This window comes from Pelodiscus sinensis, chromosome 20 (assembly GCF_052426305.1).
Source record: "Pelodiscus sinensis isolate ZL-2025 chromosome 20, ASM5242630v1, whole genome shotgun sequence".
Taxonomy (NCBI): Eukaryota; Metazoa; Chordata; order Testudines; family Trionychidae; genus Pelodiscus; species Pelodiscus sinensis.
The window spans coordinates 29,833,362-29,858,115 of record NC_143071.1 but is presented as its reverse complement, the minus strand read 5'-3'; the positions used below and the strand labels follow the sequence as shown (position 1 = coordinate 29,858,115).

General features: G+C 59.1%; 1 protein-coding gene across 2 annotated transcripts in view; it reads left to right on the top strand.

Annotated features, from left to right (window-relative positions):
* Positions 1–1,597: 1,597 nt before the first annotated feature.
* The window catches only part of DNAH9 (dynein axonemal heavy chain 9), a 250,404-nt gene continuing 227,247 nt past the window's right edge, over positions 1,598–24,754 (top strand). Inside the window, exons 1-10 of one of the 2 annotated variants that reach the window (XM_075903450.2) lie at positions 1,598–2,844; positions 6,480–6,676; positions 6,795–6,917; positions 8,978–9,136; positions 10,414–10,544; positions 13,155–13,366; positions 15,192–15,425; positions 17,887–18,054; positions 19,600–19,716; positions 20,840–20,990. In XM_075903450.2, the coding sequence (XP_075759565.2) occupies positions 2,470–2,844; positions 6,480–6,676; positions 6,795–6,917; positions 8,978–9,136; positions 10,414–10,544; positions 13,155–13,366; positions 15,192–15,425; positions 17,887–18,054; positions 19,600–19,716; positions 20,840–20,990 (1,867 nt within the window). In that variant the 5' untranslated portion in view covers positions 1,598–2,469. The remainder of the gene's footprint in view (positions 2,845–6,479; positions 6,677–6,794; positions 6,918–8,977; positions 9,137–10,413; positions 10,545–13,154; positions 13,367–15,191; positions 15,426–17,886; positions 18,055–19,599; positions 19,717–20,839; positions 20,991–24,754) is intronic. The other variant, XM_089771994.1, reaches the window with a different exon arrangement.

Here is a 24,754-nt window from a genome sequence, read left to right as displayed (position 1 = left end):
GGCGGGGTGGCTGGACGGCTCCTCGGGGCGTGGCTGGGCTGTGACACTGGTGCAGAGTTGCCGCTCGCACTAGGATCCTCTTGCCCCCGTAGAATAACCTAGCCCCGGCAGGGTTTGTGTCTCCCAGGGCTGCAGCCTGGGCGTGTGGCCAGAGGCGCGGGGTGACGGGGCAGTGCCAGCCTGCTGGCAAGAAGGGGAAGGCCATAGGAAGCCCGGAGCTGGGTTAGGAGAAGGATGGCTGATGTGAAGGCAAAAGTCTGGAGCCCTGAACGCAGCAAGTCTAGCTGAGGGTAGGGACCATTTCACCAGCCTATAGCGCAGGGGTGGGCAACATATGGCCTGTGGTGCCGTGATCCCCTGGCCCGTGGCACAGCATAGTGCTCTGGCAGTCTGTGCCTGCTCCAGCCCTGCTGCTCCAGGAAACTCCACAGCTGGGGGCTCGGGGCAGGCATGTCTCTGCTCCCCCCTTGGGGCAGTGGGGCTCCATGCACTGTCCTCAGCACAGGCAGCGCTCCTATTGTCTGGAACCGCCTGGAGTGGGGGCTGGGCCAGGCCACAGAACTGTAACTCCACAGCCGGACACAGCAGTGCCCACGGGAATGGTGCTGGCTGCAGCCAGGCCCCTGCCTAGCAGCCTCCCCCGGCACGGGGTTCCCCTCCTGTGCCTCACCTGGCGGGCTGGTGCTTGCAGCCAGATGTGCACTGTTTCCTCCCAGACGCTGCCCTACACTCGGTGGGGCCTCTCCAAGACATGGCTGGCTTCTGTCTACCCTGCCCGAGTAAACAGACCTGTCTCCCTTTCCCCATGCTCAGCGGTGCTCTGGGAAGAGCTGGCACATCTAGCTCCTCTCTCCATGTGGGGGCAGCCCTCTGTCTGGCCAGGGCTCCCCCCCGGCTCCGGTTTTACAGAACACAGACCTTTGTGAGCCCTGACAAAGTGCCCCACAAAGAGGCCAGCTGAGGTGGTACCCCAGGTGCAGGGAGCACATACATAGCAGGGACCAGTCCTAGCTCAGGCAGACGGTGCCAACGGCCCACCTAGCCCAGGGTCCTGGCTGACAGTGGCCAATGCCGGGGGAATGAAGAGAACAAGGAATCAACAAATGATCCCTCCCCTAGCACCTGTTTGGCTACGGACACCATTCCTGCCCATCCTGGCTAATAGCCATCGATAGCCCTATCCACCATGAACTTAACCTCTGGAACTCCTTGCTTGAGGACAGGACTAGAACAGGGTTAGCTGCATGGGGAGCAGTAATACCTTGTTTGCGTTAACATGCTGCCTGTTGAGTTCGTGTGGTGGTCACCCCTGGTTCTTGGGGGTAGGGCTGGGCCGGTATTTGAGCCTTCTGGCGGGGACCAAAGGGAGACCCTAGGCCTGGCCGGGATTTTCTAACAGCCGGGACGTGGCCTGTGATGTCATGTCGCGTGTGTCGGGGATGTTTCTTGGAACCAGCTGGCAGCCCCCCGGGAGTGCGGAGCCGGGAGCCCTGGGGGCAGCGGGCGGGGGCGCGGCTCACCTGGAGCACTGGGCGGGGGCTCGGCTCACCTGGAGCACTGGGCGGGGGCTCGGCTCACCTGGAGCCCTGGGGGCAGCGGGCGGGGGCGCGGCTCACCTGGAGCACTGGGCGGGGGCGCGGCTCACCTGGAGCACTGGGCGGGGGCGCGGCTCCGCCCGTAGCGCTGCCAATAGGGGCGGGCCCAGGGTCTCCCCGCTCCGGCGTGCAGGGACGTGGCTCAGTTACAGGGACACGCACCCTGCGGGGCCGCCCACAGGCCTCCTCTCCCGAGGCTGCTCCGCGCTGGAGCCCGGCGGGGGAGGAGCCGCGTCCCGTCCCCCGAGCAACCCCGACTCCGCCCCGCAACACGCGGTCGTCAAGGAGCCTCCAGCGCAGCCCCGGCCTCAGCCCCCGCGCAACCCGCTCCCCAGCGCAGCGCCGGCCCGAGCCCCCCGGCCTCAGCCCCCGCGCAACCCGCTCCCCAGCGCAACCCCGGCCCGAGACCCCCGGTCCCCCCGCGCAACCCCGGCCCGAGCCCCCCGGTCTCCCCGCGCAACCCCGGCCCGGTCCCCCCGGCCTCAGCCCCCGCGCAACCCGCTCCCCAGCGCAGCGCCGGCCCGAGACCCCCGGTCCCCCCGCGCAACCCCGGCCCGAGCCCCCCGGTCTCCCCGCGCAACCCCGGCCCGAGCCCCCCGGTCTCCCCGCGCAACCCCGGCCCGAGCCCCCCGGTCCCCCCGCGCAACCCGCCCCCCAGCGCAGCGCAGCGCCGGCCCGAGACCCCCGGTCCCCCCGCGCAACCCCGGCCCGAGACCCCCGCTCCTCAGCGCAACCCCGGGCCGAGCTCCCCCGGCCTCAGCCCCCGCGCAACCCGCTCCCCAGCGCAACCCCGGCCCGAGCCCCCCGCTCCCCCCGCGCAACCCGCTCCCCAGCGCAGCGCCGGCCCGACCCCCCGGTCCCCCCGCGCAGCGCCATGGCCAGCCCGCAGGAGGAGCGGGCGGGGAGCCCCGCGGAGGCCGCCCCGAGCTGGGAGCCCCGCGCCCGGCTGCTGGGGGAGCGCGTGGCGCGCAGCTTGCGCCTAGCCCCGGGGCGCTGGGAGCTCTGCGCGGGCAGCCCGGAGGCGCGGCCCCTGCTGGGGCGCTTCCTGGAGAGCGGCGCGGGGCGGCCGCGGCTGCTGCTGGTGACACTGAGCCCGGCGGGGCAGCTGGCGCTGGGCACCGAGCTCCCCGCCGTGCCCGCCCGCGGCCGGACGCTCTTCTTTTTGCGCGGCGCGCCGGGCGCCGGGGCGCTGCTGTGCGGGGACCTGCCCGCCGGCGCGCTGGAGCACTTCGCCGCCCTGATGGAGGAGGTAGGCGCTCGCCCCGGGCTGCTCCTGCTGGCCTGGCTCCCAGTCTAGCAGCCCGGGGGCCCCAGGAGGGACCCCCCATCAGAGGCTCCCAGGTGGGGGAGGTTAAGGGGCTGTAGCCTGGCCGAGCAGAGCGCAGGGGGGGAGGGTCTTTTAACCCAGGGAGCAGACATGTCGGGTCCCTTCCTGCTGTGGTCACTGAGCCCTGCACGTCTCCAGGGACACAGGTGAGAGGTGGAAAACCAGTTGCTAAGGGCTGGCAGTGTTAGGGGAACAGCAGGGAAAACAAATTGCTGTGGGACAACAATGCAAAACTGGAGCTACACAACACAGCTAACACCATAAGAACGGCCAGACGGGGTCAGACCAAGGGTCCATCTAGCCCAGTGGCCAGTGCCAAGTGCCCAGAGGGACTGAACGCCACAGGTAATCATCGCTATCTACCTCCCTACACCAGCCCCACACATCCCTGCTTCCCCATACCATCCATTCCCAGCACAAAGCTGCTGTATACAGCCACATTCACAGGCCACATCCATACCCTTAATTCTGCCCTCTGCAGCCCTGGCTAGCCCAGAAGACTCTCTCAGTGTTAAAAGGTTTCTAACCATCAGAGGAGTGAGGCTCTGGAACGGCCTTCCAAGGGGAGTAGTGGGGGCAAAAGACCTATCTGGCTTTAAGATTAAGCTAGATGGGTTTCTGAAGGGGATGGTTTGATGAGATAACATGATCTTGGCAATTAATTGACCTTTCACTATTGGTGGTAAATAGGCCAATGGAGGGATGACAGGAGTTACTATAGAGAACGTTCTGGGTGTCTGGCTGGTGAGTCTTGCCCACACGCTCAGGGTTCAGCTGATCGCCATATTTGGGGTCAGGAAGGAATTTTCCTCTAGGGTAGATTGGCAGAGACCCTGGAGGTTTTTCGCCTTCCTCTGTAGCATGGGGCACGAACCACTTGCTGGAGGATTCTCTGCATCTTGGGGTCTTTAAACCATCATTTTAGGACTTCAGTATCTGAGATATAGGTGAGAGGATTATTCTAGGAGGGGGTAGGTGAGATTCTGTGGCCTGCACTGTGCAGGGGGTCAGACTAGAAGATCATAATGGTCCCTTCTGACCTTAAAGTCTATGAGAAGACAAGTATTTCCAAAACCAGAAGCACACCTGTAGCTAGGGCCTGGTTCCTGTGGGATTGACCTGTACTTCTCATGGTTAGCGTGAACCTGGGTTATTTCTGCTTTAGGAATAGTCAAGAATCAGCCAGTGTGTCCTTTTGTTTGTAATCTTAATACCGGCAACTAGAATGTACTTCCGGCATTTCTCCCAGTGGAGGCGCCACCTCATGGACTGCTGTAGCAATACACGTGTTTTTGGATTGCACTCGATAAGAGCAGAGCAGGGAAACGCGGCAGCGTTCTGGAGCTGGCATTGTTCTGTGAAGACACTGAACCTTCAGCTCACAGTTGTAGGCTCCAGCCAAGTAATTTTGATTTTGCAGGGTAGCATATGTGTGTCTGTGGAGCAGTGTCAGCTCTGTCTGTGATGAGTTCTGCGAGGCTTAGAGCCACAAGGGCCCAGCTCGCAGTGTGTGTGCGACGTGACCGTACACGGCGGCAGGAACACACGAGAGGCATTGTAAACGCCCGCTATTACGTAGTAGCTTTGGGGCGTAACGGCGTCACGGGGGCTCCTTCGGCCCCAGGTCCGAGGCAGGCTGTGGGTACGGCTCTCTGCTGAGCACGTTTCTTTGTGTGGCGTTTTGGCCAGGAGATGGGAGCGTTGCTTCGTGCCATTCCGTGGAGGGGAGAGTTCGGGGCCTGGCAGGGGAAGCAGCTGATGGTCGGACTGGTCGGCTGGAGGAACGTGCAGAATGCCTGTGTGTGAGAGAGCTCCAGCCAGCGAGCTCTCCTCCAGATCTCAGCCAGGCGCCTCAGAGCAGAGGCTGGTTGGAATCAGACATGTGTGCGGCTGGCTGCCAGGGGACTGAGAGCCCTGGGCTCCCAGATCCTCCTGCAAAGCTGCCTTGCGGCCCTGCGCACAAGTGGAGCAACTAGAGCCACGAGGGGCTCCTGCTGGGCTCCAGTGATGAAGAAAAGTCTCCAAAAGCCGTTTTCTGAGACCAGCTGCGTCCCCTCGTCTCACACTCTGCAGCTTAGGGCCAAGGGAACTGAGTTAACCCCGCCAGCCTGGCCACCCATCTCTGTTCATCCCTTGGGCGAGCTCGTGTCTGTCAGGGCAGTTCCGGCTCCGTGCCCGGCTGACAAGGCTTAGGGAGCCCTGAGCCACCCGTGTCGATAGCCGTCGCCAGCACGGGGAGATCAGACGGGCAAGCGTTGGCCTGGTTGCCAGAGTGCTGGTGTCTTGAAGAGAGGACACGCTGCGGCTCCCGAGAGATGCTGAGACACTGTCCCCCTCGGCACGGCTGTCTCCAAGCCACAGAAGAGCCAGTCCGGTCTTGACACGCTTTTCCTGAGCGGCAAGTTGCCGCTTTGTGGTCTCAGTCTGCACAGGCTGAATAAGGCTGCCAGCCGCTCTGCAGCAGAAAGGGCCGTAAGTTGTTCTGGGCAAGGCTGTCACTGAGCACGCTGGGCGGGGGCACAGAATATGGTGCCACTGGATCACCTGTGGACTGAGTGGGGCTGGCCTGGAGCTTTCAGCAAAGGCCAGTCCAGGGGTTTTGGGGGAGGTCTTAAAAGGCCTTGTCCCCACTGCCTTCCAAACACCTGAGGTGAGCCCCTGTGCTTCGCAGGGACAGTCATGAGGCTCCAGAACCATATGGGCATAGCCAGGAAGTGTCTGATTTCAGTCACAATGTGAGACAAGCCCAGGCTGTGGGATGCGATGTTAGGAGGGCCGCCCCCCTTAAGAAAGCTGTCACTGAGGCCTGCAGCTGCAAGGAGCAGACACCAAGAGGCACCAAAGGCTGCCCTGTAGCTGAGATGCAGTCAGGAATGCTGGTTAATAGGCAGCAGCTTTAAAACAAACAAAAGGAAGTTTTTCTTCACTCAGGGCACAGTCAACCTGTGGAACTCCTTGCCAGAGGATGTGGTGAAGGCTAGGACTTTAACTGGGTTCAAAAAAGAGCTATAGATTCATGGAGGTTAGGTCCATCAGTGGCTGTTAGCCAGGATGGTAGGAACGGTGTCCCTGGCCTCTGTTTGTCTGGAGGTTGACAGGGAGGTTTACTTGTTGTGGGGATTACCTCTTGTGATCCCTCCCTCTGAGACATCTGGTATTGGCCACTGTCAGCAGACAGCAGACTGGGCTGGCTGAACACACATGTCCCTTCAATGTCCTTTTGAAAGGTGCTGAGCCTGTAAGCCTGTTAATTATCCACAAACAGGTGGAGTGTTGGGGGCAGAGGTCAGTCTGCTTCATGCGTGTCCCAATATAAGCTGCAAGGAGACATCAACTGCCGGGGCTCACTTAGTCTCTGCAGCCTGCTGTGCTTGCCAGCAGGGCTGACGAATACAAATGAATCCTGGTTCGTTAGGGACCAGCCCGAGCCCCTCCAGGGTCATTTCACCTGGGCACACGGGGTCCAGTTGGGTGGTTGGCTGATGACAGGCTCTGGGGCCCATGAGCTACCCGTCCCATCTCTCTGCTGCCCGTTGTTTCCATGGTTTATATTCTAGGTGGTGGCACCAATCCTGGCAAACGAGAAGAACCACCGCAGCTGGCCCCATGTGGTGTCCCAGGACATCATGCGGCATGTCCACAGCCTGAAAAGTAACATTTTTGTGGTTATCGGCCAAGTGAAAGGCAAGACCCTGCTCCCTCTGCCAGCCGGCTCTGAGAGAATGGAGAACGCCGACCGGGAGAATGAAAAAACGTGAGTGACCATTTGAGTTTTCATCTGCTTGGCTCCCTGCAGGTTTGCTTATTCCTGCTAGGAATCCCATGCACAAATAAGCAGGACGTCCCCCGTTCACTGTCCTTTCCCCTGCTAGGGGCCAAGGAAGAGAGGCCTCGTATGCAGCCTGGCGGTGTTTCTGTTTGTCTGCCTGGGACGTGGCACATTCTGAAGATCCCGTCCGATCAGCTTCGCCTTTTCAGGAACATTCAGAGCCCTGGTGGGAAGAACTCCATGGGCGGGGCGGGGGCAGTCGGGAAACCAGAATCCGGGAAAGCCTCTTTTCTTTAGTGTCCATTTGGTGCTTTAGGCAAATGGTACGAGAGATGCAGCCGCGTTGGTCTGGTCTGGCTGAAGCAAAAGGCAGGAGGACTGTGCAGCACGGTAAAGACTAACAAGATGGTTTATTAGGTGATGAGCTTTCCTGGGCCAGACCCACTTCCTCAGATCAAATACAGTCTAGGCAAATGGGATTGTGACATCAGAGGCAAAGCAGCCAATCGTCATTCACACCCTCTAGGTCATTTGCATACTTCAATCCGATGGGTTGGAGTGCGCCAGCAGGTGGGCAGGGACGGTTACTCACCCCGTGCGGCAGGGAGGCTCTTCGAGATGGGTGTCCCCAGGCACCTCGGGGCGCACCCCAGGGACACGCCTCGAAGAAGAGCTGCCGTGCGCTGGCCCAGTGGGGCGGCTTGGGGGGGGCAGGGCCGGGCTTGCGGGAGTGAGCCGGAGAGCTGTGCTGTGGCTACCAGCTCACTCTGCCTGGCCCAGGCCGGATCCCTGCGCCTGTGTCCAGTCCATACCTGCAGTGGCTGTGCTGGTTTCCCGGGAGCGGGGGCCCTTCGCCTGCACAGCCGGGGCACTGTGCGGGGAAGGGCCAGGCAGGCAGCTGGGGTGGGGCAGGTTTGAGTTCGGTGGGTGAGTTTCCTGGCACGCCGGAGCTGCCTGCCGTCCCATGGGCTGGGCCGGGAAGCTGGTTTTTTTTGGGGGAGGGAGGGGGGAGAGCGGCCAAGCCAAGGTAGTGTTCCGCGGGGAAATGGCAAAGGGGGGCAGATAGAGCAGCAGGAGGCCCCCTCCACTTAGTACAAAGCCAGTTCGTTTTCCTGGGGCTGCGGCTCCTCCTCTGGGCTTGGGAGGAGCCCGCTGGAAGGTGGGCGCTGAGCGGTGGTGGCACAGGGAGAGGCCCAGCAGAGACCGGCCCTGGGAGACGCTGAGCCCGGAGCTGGCTGAGCAGAGGGAGCCCAGCTCTGCCCTGCGTGTGCCTGCCACACAGTAACCGTCAGCACCTGCGCCCATTGGTGCTGCCGGCAGGGGAGAGGGACTGGAAGCTGCGCTCTTCATTTGCAGCCTTTTGGGCACAACCTGGCACCTCCCCTTGGCCTGCACCTCGCGCTGAGTCGCTACCGGCAAGCTGGGCAGATTGTGCCAAGGGCAGCCCTGGGAGAGCTGGCTCTGCTGGAGACACTGACCCCTGGACCTGTCCGGGACAGCGGCCTCCTGCCACGCTCTGGTCCATGCTGTGCAAGCTTAGATACTGAACCGAGCATGTCCCATTAGCTTAGATACTAAATGGGGAGGGGGCAGAAAGTAAGATGCTTTGGGTGCGTTAATGCTTCTGCCTGCCTTCCTGGAAGCAGAAGGTACCAGCCTCTGCTGGCAGCAGGATGTTGGACGGTGTTAAATTCGTGAAGTGTTAAATATTTCCCCCCGAGCCCCTCTGCGTACTCCAGGAGGTGAAGGCGGCTTTGTCACAGCCCGCCCTCGATTTCCTGCAGCGGTCCCTGCGAGAGGGTACGCCCCACCTCCCCCTCACTGCAAATCCTCCATCCCGTGTTATCAGGCCCGTTCCATGGGCCCCCCCAGCCTCCCTATCCCTGGACGCCCAGCCAGCTGCAGGATCTGCTTTCGAACCGCGCCGCGGTACACGCTCGTGCTCCATACGATACATTTCCTCACCCTCCTGTCCCGCCCCAACACCAAGTGGCAGGACCTGTAGAGGGCGGGGGACCCCGATGGGCCAGCGTGTATTCCACCCTAATCCCGCGGCCCCTCGGGGACATTAGTTGGCTGCACTGTGGCTTCAAATAGTGCTTGAAAGACCTTTTGGCAGTTTGCTCTGGAATGGATTTGCTGCACTAAAAGGCGAGTGGGGACGTGAGATGCTCAGCAGCTTGTGCCGTCAGCGCTGGCCTGGGTCGCCTTGTGCAGCGTCTGATTCCGGGCATTGTCAGCCAAACCCCAAATGCCACAGGGAGGCTTTGTCTTTGCTGTCCGCAGCGTGGAACTAGTGGATAAAGCTCTCGTGCACGCCATCGAGTCAGCGGTGATAGACTGGAGCCACCAGATCCAGGGAGCACTGAAGAGAGAGTCGTCTGAGCCGCTTCTGCAAGGCAGCAGCCCCACCCCAAAGGTGGAGTTGGAGTTCTGGGCACACAGGTGTGTTGCAGCAGCCGGGCAGCGCCCGTTTGGCCGCCAGAGGGAAATGCGCCGGCGCCGCCTGCGCACGCTACAAAGCCCAAGCCGTGGAAAGTTTCTAGTAGGGCGCAGGCTGGAGATGGTTATTCAGGCTCATGGAAGATTCATGGCCCGTGGGATACTGCGGAGTCACTGCCGGGCAGCTGGCTGCAACCCCACGGGACCTTTTCTAACCCCTCCCAGCACAGCTAAGAACAGGCGATGCAGTGACGGACCCCGGGAACCCGGAGAGCTCCCTGCCCCCTTCACTCTCCAGCCTGGGCTGTTTCTCCAGGGCTTTGCTAGTGACAGGCGGCCAGTGCTGTTATCACGCACCCACTGCTCACAGGCACTCCTGGCGAAGTTGCATGAAGGTTTGCTCAGCCCCTCCTGGACTGCGCAAAGGGAGACACCAGCAGACCCCTCCACACCCAGCCTTGCACCCCAGACAGTGTCCAGGCTGAGCCTTTCTACTCCGGCACTCTCTGATCTGGCAACACCCATGGTCCGGCATGATTTGTGTGAGCCAGATGGTCACTTCGCACGGGGGTGGCCAAGTGTCCCAGGGTCCCATACAGTTTGTTTACAGCCCCCAGCCCTGGCTCTCGGTGTTCTGGGCTGTTCTCTAGCTGTACCGTACCCGAAATGTCTCCCAAGAGCCCAGCGAGCAGTGGCAGTGCTGGGAATGCTGCGAGCCAATATCGGCCTCCCGGGGTTCGGCAAGTTCTCTGGTTCGGCCCCGGTCAGGTCCCGAGGGCGCCGGACTAGAGAGATTCAAGCTGTAGCATCTTGCACTGCTCAAGGCCTTCTCTTGAACCATGCAAACTCCGAAATGAATTTGTCACTGTCAAAGGAGGGCGCATGACCCAGCCTTTGTAATCAGAGCAGAATCCCCAAGCACTTGGGAGAAAGTCACTGCGAGGATAAAACATTCCCAGGCTTATTGGCAGATTGAAAGTGTTTGTAAGCGGCAGGCGAAAGGCCAGAGACAGGTACCTAAGAACTACCAGTGACATTGCAGCCTAACCCCCTAGATCTACTGTGCACGGAACAGCTGCTCTTATTCTGCCACATGCTGCAGGCAAGTCACAGCTCTTAATACACAGGCTGAATTTCCTGCTCAGCCTGGGGCCAGTCGGAGGAGCTCCCGTGAGCCCGGCAGGCTGGGTGCGGTTGCCCAGCGCCGGCGGCATGGAGACAGACGGACTGAGCTGCGGCGATCTCTGCCCAGCGCTCCGCTCTCTCTCGCTTTGCCGTAGGTGCGAGGACCTGGAATGCATTTACGATCAGCTGAGAGCCAAGAAAGTTCGGCGCATGGCAGAGCTGCTGGAGAGGGTGCAGAGCAGCTACTTCCCGGCCTTCCAAGCCATGTGCAGAGACGTGGTAGAAGGTGAGAGGGGGGCACCCTCTTTGCCGCAGCCGGGCTGATTTCACGGCTGGTCCTCTCCCCGGCCACCCCACGATTGGTCTGCAGGGCCACTGGTCCTTGATGTTCTGGAGCCTGTGGTAGACGGGCGCAGGGAGGGGCTGCTGGGACGGGCGCCTGGGGGGGGGGAGCTCTGGCATTGTCGCCAGGGATGTTAACATCGTTTCCTTCTGTGAATGTGTCACTGTGACGCGAGTTGGGGGTTCCCCCGGAGCAGCACGAACAGACCCCTCCAGCTGGTGGAATAGAGGGGTTTATTGCTTCTCCCGGGTACAGCCCAGCACAGATGTCATCTGGTTACCGGAACTGGGGCCAGGATGCCTCAGGCCCCCCTCGAGATGGGGGTGACTGGGCCCTACGACCCCAGCCCCCTCCTCAGTCTCTCTCCTTCATGGCTCCAGCCCAAGACTGCCCCGTCGTCCCCCAGCACACGCTGCCTTTGTTCAGCCTCTGCCCTTAACTTGTAGAACTGGTTTTAGCCACTGCCCTGGGGCGGTAGGGCGCCCCCTGCTGGGCCGTGCTACAGACAGCCTGTGACCTACCGGGCCGTGTCTGGACACAGCTGAGGGCGTCCGCTCAGGGCGAATTGCTCAAATCCGGGGCTCCTTACAGCTCCCCGACTGGTGACCTCTCCAAACAGGCCACAAACCAGTCCCACAGAGCGCTTCAGCTGCCTGCCTGAAACCTCACGTGCAAAACCCCTCCGACAACCCAGCAATATCCGTGCCCCAGATGGCCCCGGGCCTCATACACAGGTGGGGGGTCCTAGCACCCAATCCCACCTACCCCGAACAAGTTCTGTCCGGTTCCAAGAAACCAGCCACAGATCCCTGGTCAATTTACCCTCTGGACCTTACCCACAAATCACGCTGGGCCAATCCTTTAGAATCTATATCTAAAGGTTTATTATTACAAGAAAAAAAGCATGAGAGTAAGGTTGTGAAAGGAATAGTACGTTACATGCACCGAATCTCCCAGTTCTCGATGCAGGCTCTAGCAGAGATGTTGCAGCTGCTGGTTTAAAAGTTCTTGTTGCACATCCTAGGGTCAGGATGGGTTCACAGGTCTTCCGGGCTCTTCGATCCCTGCAATGCTGCCTCTGGGATGAAGTGCTGAGCTGAGAACAAAATGGCATCGACCACATGGCCTCTTTATACCTCCTTCCTGGCCTCTTCTAGTATGCAGCAAGTCACCTGGTCAGAGGCCAATCTCTATTTTCCCTGCTGGCTGCTCTCAGGTGAGAGCCCCCATTCTTTGGGTGTGTCCATAGCCTATTGAGAGCCACTGTCCTACAGGGCCTGGCTACTCAGCCTGTCCATAGCCATGCTTAACCACATTCAGAGAAATATTCAGCTTCCACACAGATTACAGATTCCTACCTACACACACAGACATTATACACTCACATAAATAGCGTACATAAGATTAACAAACAATAAGCTCCCATTCAATACCCCACATGGCTCCCTTTTATACCAATTTCTGGGGCCAACACCCCCACCTAGGGGTGCAGCAGCGATCTGGCTGCTTCCCTCCAATTCGGTAACATGACACAGCCGCCACTGGGGGTCCCCCGCAGCCCACAGCCCAAGCATAGTGACCACCACGGTACTAACACTACATCCCAGTCACCACTGACAATTTCAGTGGCTGCATGTTTACACGTGGGGGATGGGAATAAGGCAGGAGCTGGTGCTCATGGGGAGCTGGCTCCCCGTTCCCACCAGCTCCTGTTCTCACCCCCACTCGCCCTGCTGCTGCCTCTGTATCAGGGGAAAAATCACCACGACATCCAGTCCCAAAAGACCAGCCATTTGCCCCGGCCAGTTCTACTTAGATCTAGAACCAGAGACAACAGCTGGAGCCCGTTCTGTAAGTAACTGGAGATGTACTAACCAAGAGAGGGTCTGAGTGTTATTGGCAAGGTTCAGCCGGGAAGCAGAGCCATGCGGGTGAGTTATGGGCTGTGATTGAAAAGGCAGGCGATGCTTCTGTAATAAGCGGCTGTGTCTGTCCTTTGGGGCTGACCTATGCCATGCGGCGTGGGAAGCCATGTGGCGGGCTAGGAACCTTTGCCCCTCCTAGTCCCGACAGCATCGAGAGACCCAGTGCAGCCAACACAGTGCCTGTGCTTTGATGCTGCACCGTGCCCCATTTGCGCCCAGTGGGCTGGCTGCTTGGGTGCAGGATGAACATAGACCCGGGGCGTCCAGTGCCAACGCTCCGCGTCGCTCCTCTGCATGTCCAGGGATTGTACCTGCAGCGCCCTGCAAACCTTCCATCCGGCCTCAGCCACCCGCGTCAAGCTCCGGGCTCTGCGTCTTCTGGAGCCCAGGGATGCCCCGCAATCCCTGGCCTGGCTTCCCGAATGATCCCTCGGGTGCTGTTTTCCCGGCCAGTGAGCTCACTGATCTCAGTGGCAGCCGGGGGTCCAGCCTGCCGGCCTGGGACCCTCTCCCTTCGCGTCGCCTGTTGATGTGCAGGGGGCTGAGATAATCCCAGGCCGGGCAATCGCTGTGTGACACAGCCGGGGAGGGACAGACCTCACCTCTCCTGCTGCTGCTTTTCCCGCAGCTTTGACTGAGGCCCAGGACATTAGCCTGCACCTGGCCCCTCTCCAGCGCCACGTGGAGGACGTGGAGCACGTGGCGTTTAGCAAGGTGAAGCCGCTGATCAGCCCCTTGCTCCACGTGGTTTGTTTAATCTGGGCCACGTCCAGCTACTACAACACCCCTGCCCGGATCATCGTGCTGCTCCAGGAACTTGGCAACCTTCTCATCCAACAAGTAGGTGGCCTGGGCGCTGTCAGCCAGCCCTGACCCCCCTCGGCCCCACGGGCAGGGGAGGGGTCAGGGCCCCGGGAGGTCACAGCTGTCCCCTCTTCCACTGGCCTTCTCTGGGATTTCTGTCAGCTGAAACGAGACGCGCTGCCAGGCCCACAAGCCATGTGGTCTCCGTGGCCTGCACCTCCACCCATGAAAGCCATCGCAAGCCACTGTGCCCCATGCTCCTGTGCAAGAGCTCGAGTGTGTGACCCACACGCCGGGGGTGGGACTGTCCCATCGAGTGGCACTGAGGCCACTTAGAGCAGGCGCGAGGAACCTTCTCTGGGCTGCTGACTCACAGAAAAACCAGTCGGGTGTCCAGGGCTGGAGGGAGGCAGCGGGCGGGGGCTGGAGTACCAGGGTGGGCTCCCCAGTGCTGGGGGATGCCCTGACCCCCGGGCCTTAGCGTCCCCACCCCGACTCGGAGAGAGACTAGAGTCTGCCCGGCAGCCGTAGCTGGGCCGTGTGGAGTTGAGCTCCAGCGCTAGAGGCTCCTTGTTTAGTTCCCGCCTGACTGCGGCGCCCGGTGCCTGCCGACGTCCCACTCGCTTAGCGCAGTCTAGAGCGGGGGTGGGCGGGAGGGCCATTTTTTGCCAGGGGCCACTTCAGAAATTTTGGAAGTGGCCCCGGGCCATATTGGAAGGGGCGGGGCCTCAAGTGGAAGGGGCGGGGCCAGGATACTTCCAGGTTCCCCATCCCCAGACAATGAATGGTCTGGGAATGGGGGAGCGCCTTTGCCCCCCCCCCCCGGCTTCCTCTAGGTGCCCGTGTGCCTGGTGTGGGAGGGGACTTCCCATGCTCCCCCCCACAGACCAACCAGGGCCTGGGAGCAGGGGAGCGCCCGGAGCCTCCTCCCGCCCTGCCAGGAGCACGTGGTGCTTCTAAGAGCCACGCGCTGATCCCAGGGTGGGGGCAGAGCGGAGGAAACTTCACGCACTCCCCCCGCCCCCAATCCTAATTGGCCTGGGGGTGGGGGAGCGGCAGGGCCCTGTGCCCACCCCGGTCCGGAGGACGCCAGCGCAGCAGCACTGTCGCTTTGCACCAGCAAGCGGCTCAGCCGTGTGGCTGTTGCCCTGAATTCCGCCTGTCCTTCCGCCTGTCCTTCCGCTGCATTCAGACTCGTCTGCCCCCTGTGTGCCCAGAGCACCCACGGCTCCAAGCCTCCCATAAGAGGTGGTGCCATGTCCGCGCGTGGCCCGGGGAAGCCTCTCTCTGGGGGTCCCACGTGGCCGCGGAGCGGGCAGGGGTGTGTGGATTCTCAAGCTCAGGGCACCGCAGACCCCACAGACGGTCCCCAGGAACGCTTGCCTCTCCCCTCTGCTCCTCGGGTCTGCCGCCCTTACCTGGGGGATCCGGGAGGCCGCAGCAGCTTTGTCTCCTGAGGGGCAAGGACCCTCCAGCAGTCAGCTGCTAGCTTGGGTTTGCCTTTCCTCCCCATTTCCTGCCAGTTCCTGAAGCCAAGTGGGAGGTTGGGTGTCAGAGCCCCACCCGGCACAGCCGGCTAGCTCTCCTGCTGGGCCTGGCCGGGGCGCTGGGCCAGTCGTGCAGCTGGAGTTCAGGTCTCTGGGTCATCGCAGCAGGAGCTGTGAGAAGTGTCCCCGGATCCATAGATTAGCTCAGGAAAGCTTTGGACAGGAGGCTCGTCATCTCCCCTCCTCCCGCGTCCGTGTGTGAGGGTGTCTTACGACCTTGTTTAGCTTGAGAGCGACAGTTAAGCGCAGCCAGCCCAAGAACCCAGCCGGTGCCTTGGGGCAGCAACTCGTCAGTTCAGGCTCTGTCCCCGTAGGCCCGGAGTTACCTGAACCCCGAGGACATTCTGAAGGGGGAAGCAGAGGAAAGTCTGGGCAAAGTGCGCGAGGCGCTTGGCACCCTCAGTCACTTCAAAGAGACGTTTGAGGCGCGTCGGGACGATCTCCACTCCTACTCTAGACCAGGCCAGGCAGTGAAGCAATGGGACTTCCCGTCCCTCCTGGTGTTTGCGCGGCTGGACGGCTTCCTGAGAAGGCTGGAGATGGTGGAGGTGAGTGGTTGGTCTGAAATGTGGTGAAAGGTGCTGAATTCACACCTGGGCCCCTCTTTCCGGGCTGGCCTTGGTGTTTCCTTGCTCACAGGAAGCAGAGCCCCCAGTGGGGGATGCGTGGTGCTTCCTGGGCTGCGTGGCACGCGCCCGGGGCCCGAAATCCCTCTGCACAAGCCCCGTCCTGGGGCTCTGGCTGCAGCTCAGCAGCAGGGCTGCCACCCGGCTCTCGACTCTGCCAGGCCGGCGCTGCCTTTACCTGTGCGGTGATAGGGCCTGCAGGCTGCAGCGGGGCAGGGCTAGGGGCATTGTGCTAGCATCTGGGCAGATGTCTCCCTGGGAGACACGTGTGTACGTTACGAAACTTTCCTGGGATTCTCTTTTTGCATGGTGGCGCTGCCCATCCCCCAGTCACCAGACGCAGGAAATGCAGCGGGCTAGCGGCGCTGCCCATCCCCAGGTCGCCAGACGCAGGAAATGCAGTGGGCTGGCGGCGCTGCCCATCCCTCAGTCACCAGATGCAGGAAATGCAGTGGGCTGGCGGTGCTGCCCATCCCCCAGTCGCCAGGCGCAGGAAATGCAGTGGGCTGGCGGGGCTGCCCATCCCCCAGTCGCCAGACACAGGAAATGCAGCGGGCTGGCGGTGCTGCCCATCCCCTGGTTGCCAGACGCAGGAAATGCAGCGGGCTGGCGGTGCTGCCCATCCCCTGGTCGCCAGACGCAGGAAATGCAGTGGGCTGGCGGCGCTGCCCATCCCCCAGTCACCAGGCGCAGGAAATGCAGCTGGCTGGCGGTGCTGCCCATCCCCCGGTCGCCAGACGCAGGAAATGCAGTGGACTGGCGGCGCTGCCCATCCCCCGGTCGCCAGACGCAGGAAATGCAGTGGGCTGGCGGTGCTGCCCATCCCCCAGTCACCAGACGCAGGAAATGCAGCGGGCTGGCGGTGCTGCCCATCCCCCAGTCACCAGACGCAGGAAATGCAGTGGGCTGGCGGCGCTGCCCATCCCCCAGTCACCAGGCGCAGGAAATGCAGCTGGCTGGCGGCGCTGCCCATCCCCCGGTCGCCAGACGCAGGAAATGCAGTGGACTGGCGGCGCTGCCCATCCCCCGGTCGCCAGACGCAGGAAATGCAGTGGGCTGGCGGTGCTGCCCATCCCCCGGTCGCCAGACGCAGGAAATGCAGTGGGCTGGCGGCGCTGCCCATCCCCCAGTCACCAGACGCAGGAAATGCAGTGGGCTGGAGGCGCTGCCCATCCCCTGGTCGCCAGATGCAGGAAATGCAGTGGGCTGGCGGCGCTGCCCATCCCCCAGTCACCAGACGCAGGAAATGCAGTGGGCTGGCGGCGCTGCCCATCCCCCGGTCACCAGACGCAGGAAATGCAGTGGGCTGGTGGCGCTGCCCATCCCCCGGTCACCTGACGCAGGAAATGCAGCGGGCTGGTGGCGCTGCCCATCCCCCAGACGCAGGAAATGCAGCGGGCTGGCGGTGCTTCCCATCCCCCAGTCACCAGATGCAGGAAATGCAGTGGTCTGGCGGCGCTGCCCATCCCCCGGTCACCTGATGCAGGAAATGCAGTGGGCTGGTGGTGCTGCCATCCCCCAGTCGCCAGGCGCAGGAAATGCAGCGGGCTGGCGGCGCTGCCCATCCCCCAGTCGCCAGGCGCAGGAAATGCAGCGGGCTGGCGGCGCTGCCCATCCCCCAGTCGCCAGGCGCAGGAAATGCAGCGGGCTGGCGGCGCTGCCCATCCCCCAGTCGCCAGGCACAGGAAATGCAGCGGGCTGGCCGTTACCTCATTTTAGCAAAGGGACAGCTTTAAATGAGAACATTTTCTTCTCACTGTCTCTCAAGGGCTGTACTGCAACTGAATACAAAGCACTATTGATTGCAGCTCACTGCATTTTTTATGCACCCCATTTAATTAACAGCAGAAACTCCGCAGTCATTACCGTCTATTCTGAAGCTTTTCAGCAAAATGCTGCTATGCAGTAAACCCAGTGATCCTGGTCATTCTAATGAGACAAACATACATAAACATGTTAGTAACTGCAATTCATAATGAGAGCACTAGGAACAGTGAAGTAATTCTGGCCCGTATCTGTGGTAAGAACCTGGTGCACCATTCGCTTGTTGAGTAGATGCTAGGAAGGTGACAGCTAGAAAGAAAACGGATTTTTCGATGTGATTTGCATCTCCTGGCTGCTGCTGGCTTGTTTTCTGGCTGGACAGTCCCAGCTGTAGCAGCAGGGCTGGAGCAGGAGAAGACAAAAGCAGCCCATGAGTTATAGGGCCCAGGTGAGGTGCTGACCGGGGGTGTGCCACACCAGCCATATGGCAGCCTCCAGCAGGCACTAAGCCCTGCACAGTGTCATGTACCTGTCCCCCTGGTTTCACAGAGTGAATGCGCCTCCTTGTTGTGAGAGCGGCTGTCATCCGTGCTTGTTAACACCTTGTTCCCATGTGAAGGATCTCCTAGCAACGGCCTTGGACATCCTGAAGCTGGAGAAGCTAGAGTTTGGTGGGATAAGAGGGAAGGCGCTGAGCCAGCAGGTTCTGGGCATGTACGAAGAGTTCCAGGAGGTGTACAAAGTACTGTCGGACCGAAGCGACGACTGTCTCGACACAAGCAACGTGGTAGGTGGTTCTGGGCTCCCGGAGGAGTAGCAGTGTGCTAATGCTTCCCAAGAAGCATGCTCTTTCTAGATCAAACCCGAATCCACGTGCAGTTCTGTAGCTTTGTCTCCAGCCTCTTCCTCCGTCAGTGCATCACTTCCTGATTTTCACCCACCGACTGAAAGGTGCTTTTGGCAGCTGACAGGTTGCATGGGAAGGCTGACTGGCCAATCGGCTCCCCAGAGGTTCGTTATGCGGTGTCTTGTCACACACGTACAACGAGTAACCCAGAACCTCTCCAGATAATGGCTCTAGCACATGGGTCGTAGTGCTCACAGATCAGCCAGATTCCTAAGGCTCCGGTCAGTACTTGCTTGGACATGCTGTGCAGGAGAGGCCAGCCTGGAAGAGCCAGGGCAGGCTTCAGCTTTATGGTTTATCTGGAGATGTTCTACCACGGGCACCAAACACTGGAGCCCACGGTCGACTTTTCAGTAAGAAAGCAAGTGCGGGAATGCCATTTGCTGAGGGCTCTGCTGCTCATGGTTATTTATGGTACCAAAATAACCATCGTTCACCTCGAGATCTAACGGTGAGTTGCAGATAGGGTGAAATAGCCTTTCCCTTCCCTGAGTGTTAGTAAGAGGGAGGCAATAGAAGGACTCCCCTCCAGCCACTGGCCGGGTCTTGCCATCTGCAGTCTGTGGTGTTGGCAATACTGGGCTTGCTCTCAGGCCTTCCCTGGTGAGCTCAGCTGTCACACGGGTGCTGTTCCTGACCGTCCGAGGACCAGAAGAGACAGGGTCAGAAATCTGCCTCTGGAAGAGGCCGGCTTCGGGTCCTTCTCTCCCCTGCCTCCTGTGGGACTTGCTGACATCTGCCAGTGAATCTCCTTTGGCCCCTTGGCAGCCTGCACAGCCGTGGGCCAGAGCTGTAGGGGAGTCTAGAGAAAACCGAGACCCCGAATCCCAGGACCGTGCTGGCGCAGGCTGGGACGGTGTGTCCAGGCTAAGCAGCCTGCAGTCTGACGGGCCTGTTTGCCAAGTCCCGGCCATTCTTTGTGTGGTTCAAAATGATTTTATTGTAATTAAACCAACCGACTTCTCTCCCCTCAAACCTCAAAGCGCTCATTAAAAGCAGCAAGCGCAGAATGGTGGAAAGGTAATGGAACAGCCTCAGTGCTGTGATCCACGCCACAAGAGCTTGGTGCGTGCCCTGTAGCTGCAGGCTTCCTGACCTAGAGAAGTGACTTGCAGTACCCCGCAAGCAGTCTGCAGCACTGAAATGAGAGCACGCGGGAAGGTCCACTCGGGGTCAGAGCAAAGGTCCACGTCGCCAGTGTCCTGTGTGCCCACAGCGGCCAGTGCCGGGTGCCCCGAGCGAGTGAAGAGGGAACCGTCTAGTCGTGTGTTTATGGGACAGAGGGGCTGGACGGCACTCCGGGCCACGCCCTTAGCTGGGGTAAAGTGGGGACACTGTAGTGGAGTCAGAGGAGGCTCTGCCCTTCCTGCTCATGGTGCGCGGGACCCACTGGGTGCTCACAGCCTGCTGTGCTCTGTTCCTTAGGCATTCGAGCGGGAGGCCTCTGCCTTCAAGCGGAAAGTGGAGGATCTGGACAGAAGGCTGGGGACGATTTTTGGGCAGGCTTTGGAAGATGCGGCTGGCTTGGAGCATGCCTTCAAGGTCTGCTTCTTGTCCGAGATGGGAAGCGCTTTGGTGTGGGTTGCCGGTCCTTCCCCAAACAAGCTGCCTGTCCCGTTGCTGTGCTCCGACACGCAGGCTGCTTTTCTGAACGCAAAGCACGTCTCCCGCTGAGACGCACCCTTAGTTTTCTGCTTGTTGCTTTGCTTGTCAAGGGTTAATGAAGTGACACCCTGGATGCCCAGAAGGGTGCACTGCACAAGCCCACAGAGCAGGGGTTCCGGTGTTGCAGCCTAGTGTCAGTCCGCAGAGCACTTGCAGTGCACGAAGAGCTGGCTAGCTCTCCTGCCTGCTTGCAGCCACTTGTCTTGGGCCACGTCTTCACTAAACGGACGATTGATGCTGCCACAATCGCTCTTCCGGAGTTCGATTTAGCAAGTCTAGTTAAGACTCTCTAAATCAAACTCAGAGGGCACCGCAGCGGTGGCTGGTACTCCTGCTTGTGCAAGGAGTAAAGGAAGCTGACAGGAGTGTTTGATGCCATTGGCCTCCTGCTGCGGAGGCGAAGGGGAAACCGGAATCAAGGTCGTGAATATAGCTGGAGTTGTGTATCCGGCTTCAACCTTCCCTTTTAGTGTAGACTGGGCCTTGGTGTCCAGGCGCCTCATTTCAGAGGAGAGGAAACAGGAGGTGCCTTCAGGGACTGGCACTGCCAGCGACCAGTGGGAGACCAGCAGCTGTGGTAGAAAGGAAGGAGGCAGCTCCCAGGCAGCGGCCCAGCGGCACCCTCGCCAGGCTCCCTGGCCACTGCTGCTGCCCACACTGCTGGGTCCAGCGTTCACGTCTCTGCATGGCACAGCCTGCGGGAGGCAGCAGGTCCCTGCGTGCTGCGTGTGCCCGCCTGCACTGCCCTGGCCAATGGGCGCGGTGAGGATGGGGGCGGGGACAGGGCAGTGCACAGGAACCCCTCCACCCAAGGGATGTGCTGTGCAGACTCACGGTGGCCCCAGCGGCCGGCTGCTCTGAGCTGCGTGTGCAGCCTTGGCGGGCAGGGGCCTGCTGCGCTGTGGCGGGCCGGATTTTGCCCACCCCCTGAACTAGGGGCTGCTGGAGAAGTGGGACTGTGATTTCGTCTCTTCTCTTCTCTGTCTGTTCCTCTCCCTAGTTGCTGGACATGTTTGGGAGCCTTCTAGAGCGGCCAGTGATCGCGGCCAGTGCTGCCGACAAGTACCCCCGGCTTATCTCCATGTTTGACAGAGAGCTGGATGATGCGAAATTGATCTACTCGCGACATGCTCAGGAGGAGAGGGAGCTAGGTCTGTGCTAGTAACTGCAGAATTGTAGTCAAGATATAAATCTGATTTTAAAAAATCTTGTAATCAGTTTTACAAATCTACAAACTAATTTGAAAATCTTTGCTAGTGAGGTGCTAGATTATAATGCATGTGTGCGCCCGCGGCACTTTTAATGAAAATTATGAATACAGGGTTTTAAACTACAGTGAAACCTTTGTTATCCGGCACTCTGTTAACCAGAAAACTTTAACTGGCATTGCCCCCAGCCACAAAACTGTCACATCTTCAGGTGCACAGGCCTGGCTTGGTTTACCATGATTGGCTTAACAATTTTTTATTTAAGAAGTACTAATCATCTTTAACTCAAAATAGAAATGAGACCAACTGCCTCACTCTACAAACCTACCAGTATTAAAAACTTGAGTTTTACTATTTTTGTCCATTGGGTTTTCCTAGGTTGATGGGTCCCTCAGATAACCAGAGTTTTTAGATAACCAGAACGCCTTAATCCCCGAGCGTGCCACATAACACAGGGTTTACTGTAATTTCTTTCAGATTCACTACCTTAGAGCATTTTGCACATTGCTATAGACAAAGAACAAAATATTAACATTAGTTTTCTACAGATTCTTACCGAATATGATTTTTCCCCACCTGCCATTCCCTTTTCCTCTTAAGCATGAGCACTTTGAACATAAGTTATTCTTACTGTGATAAATGTACTTAATCTCATAGTTACTCAAATGTTACTACTAAATAATTCAAAATACATATTTTAAATAACTCTTCAATTCCCTTATAATGATACCAAATTCATGTGTAGAGCTTAATAATCTTATGAGCTACAGAGTCTTTGCTAGAAAGTCTAATCTGTGAGCAGCGATTGGTATGAGTTCTGGGGGAATGACTGGACCCCCCCCCCAGCAAGTAATTTAAGCCACCTGATGTAGAAGTGAGATCAGCACTTTAGCCAAATATAAAACTCAGAAATTAAAACCAGTTTCTCTTTCCCTTACCTGATACATTGCCGGAATATTCTGTGTTCAACCAAAACTGTAAAGTACAAAGAGATTAAACGTGTTGGTGGAAAAAGGCCGCGTGTACAAGCTGACGTTCTGCTAACAGTTAGGAAACTCTAAATATCCCTGCTAAATATTGGAAATGTATGAAAACCCCATAACTAAAAAGCCATAGAAATGTGGGGCTAGGAGGGCTCTTGAGAAGTCATCGCATCCAGGCCCTTGTGCTGAGGCAGAACAAAGTCACCCGAGACGGCTTCTGCCAGGTGTTTGTCCAGCCTGCTCTTAAAAAGCGCCAGTGACGGGGACTCTGGGAAGCCCATTCTGGAGCTGAACTCCCCTGGGAGTGGGAAAGTTTTTCCTAATGTTCAGCCCAAGTCTCCCTTGCTGCAGACTGAGTCTGTTGCCGCTTCTCCTGCCTTCAGAGGACGCAGGGACCTGGCGAAAGCCGGCAGTGCGCCGCTCCGGTAAGGCGCTGACAGTGGGGTGCCCCGTGCAGAGGTGGAGGCGCAGCGGAGCAAGCCCTGCTGTGAATCAACCCAGCTGTTCGCTGTGGGGGCCGAGAGGACGAAAGGTTCAGTGTCTGCTCAGAGAACTGTGGCTTGGATCCACTGCTACTTGGAGTAGGCAAAGGCCTGCTGGGGTGATCCTGGCCGCCCCTGGAACCAGAGCGCAGGCCTCTTCGGCAGCACAAGCTCCGAGTCAGGCGATCCACGGGGCTGCCACTTGGCCGTCTGTCCATACGCTGGCCTCATGCTGTGCTTACTCAGAAGGCCTGGGACCGTGCTGGCTTCGGCAGAGCAGTTGCTGCAAGCCATAGAACCCTGGCCTCCGAGAACGCTGCTTGTGGGGCCCCTGGAACGGAGTGGACATGAGCGAGCACTCGCAGGGGAAAGCATGGGAACCTCCCATTCCTAACTGTGCCCTTTGAGATGTGCTCAGGTCTGTTCCATTACCCACCCGCTGCCCCTCTGGCAGGGTTGCTGGCCAGGAGGAACAGAGTGGGTGGAGGGCTGGTAGCAGCCACAACAATGACACGAGTGTCAACGCTACGGACACTCGAAGGCAAGAGCTTCTGCCAACTGCACGTGGGCGAGCGCGCACCTAGAGCAGAATGGGCGTGAGCGGCTCGTCCTGGAGCTCACGTTCCGAAAGGCAGGCAGCGGGTTTAAGCCCCCTCGGAGGGCGGGTTTCTCATCGTTGTCCCAGAGGGTGGAGGCCCGAGCGAGACATGGCATCCCAGCGGGGCCTCCCCCGCACCTGGAGAGGGCCCACTCACTCCTCGCCCTGCATACGACACTTGGGCTAATACACCACAACGGTTTTAGCCTTTCTGGCGTTGGCTCGGATTCAGTTTGTGATCCGCTCTGCTCTGCAGAGCTTTTGCTGCCGTGTTAGCCAGCTGGTCTCCATTCTGTAGTTGGGCATTTGATTTTTCCTTCCCCAATGAAATACTTTGCACTTAGCTGTATTGAATTTCATCTCATCGATTTCAGACTCATTCTCCAGTTTGTCAAGGTGGTTTTGAATTTTAATCACCCAAAGAATTGACAGCCCCTCCTAGCTAAGTGTCCTCTGCAGATTTTATACCCGACTCCCCACTCCATTAGCCACGGCATGAATGCAATTATTGAACATTGCTGGACCCAGGCCAGACCCTTGTGGTATCTCACTAGCTGGGGGGCGGGGCCTGGATGTGGTTCACCAAGATTAGCCCCTGGCGTGCTACCAGCCACTTGCAGCTCCCATTGGCTGCGGGATGCTTATCCTGGCCAATGGGAGCTGCGGAAGTGATGTCCCAGTCCCCGCTGCTTCCCGCAGCCTCCATTGGCTGGGAATGGTGATCCGCGGCCAATGGGAGCTGCAAGTGGCCGTACCTGCGGCTGCCCAGGGTCCTCGGAGTATTTGGGTCGCCCCTTTGGGGCTTGGCTGGTCTGCAGGCTCCCGAGTCTTCCCGCCGCTGCTTTGGTAACCCCTGTGTGTGCGGGAGCTGGCCAGTGGTCTCGGGGCGACAGGGTTTGTGATGCAGTTCCCCTCCCTGTCTGAGTCCCATGTGCAGCAGAGCAGGGCTGGTCACCGTGCTGTCCTGGGGCGGGTGCTTCCGCCCTCCAAGCAGAGCGAGGCTCACAGGCGGGTCCGAGCCCATAGAAACTCGCTTGCCTCCTGCTGCCTGGAGCGACGGTGGGGCCCCTCCCGCGGTGGATTCCGATTGTGTCGGGTGTCTGGTCACCATTCAACTCTCCAGTGCAGACAGCGAGGCAAAATAGGCATTAAACATTCTTGACATCTTCTGATAGAAATGTAGCCGTGTTAGTCTGGGGTAGTTGAAGCAAAATGCAGGACAATGTAGCACTTTAAAGACTAACAAGATGGTTTATTAGATGATGAGCTTTCGTGGGCCAGACCCACTTCCTCAGATCAAATAGTGGAAGAAAGTAGTCACAACCATATATACCAAAGGATACAATTAAAAAAATGAACAAATATGAAAAGGACAAATCACATTGCAGAACAGAAGGGGAATGCGGGGGGGGGGGGGGGAAGGGGGGGGAAGGGGGAGGAAGGAAGGTAAGTGTCTGTGAATTGATGATATTAAAGGTAGGGAGAGTGGGATGTTTGTGAGTTAATGGTATTAGAGGTGATAATTGGGGAAACTGTCTTGGTAATGGGTGAGATAGTTCAAATTCTTGTTAAGTCCTTGTTGGCAAGTGTCGAATTTTAACATGAATGACAGTTCAGAGGATTCCCTTTCAAGTGCAGATGTAA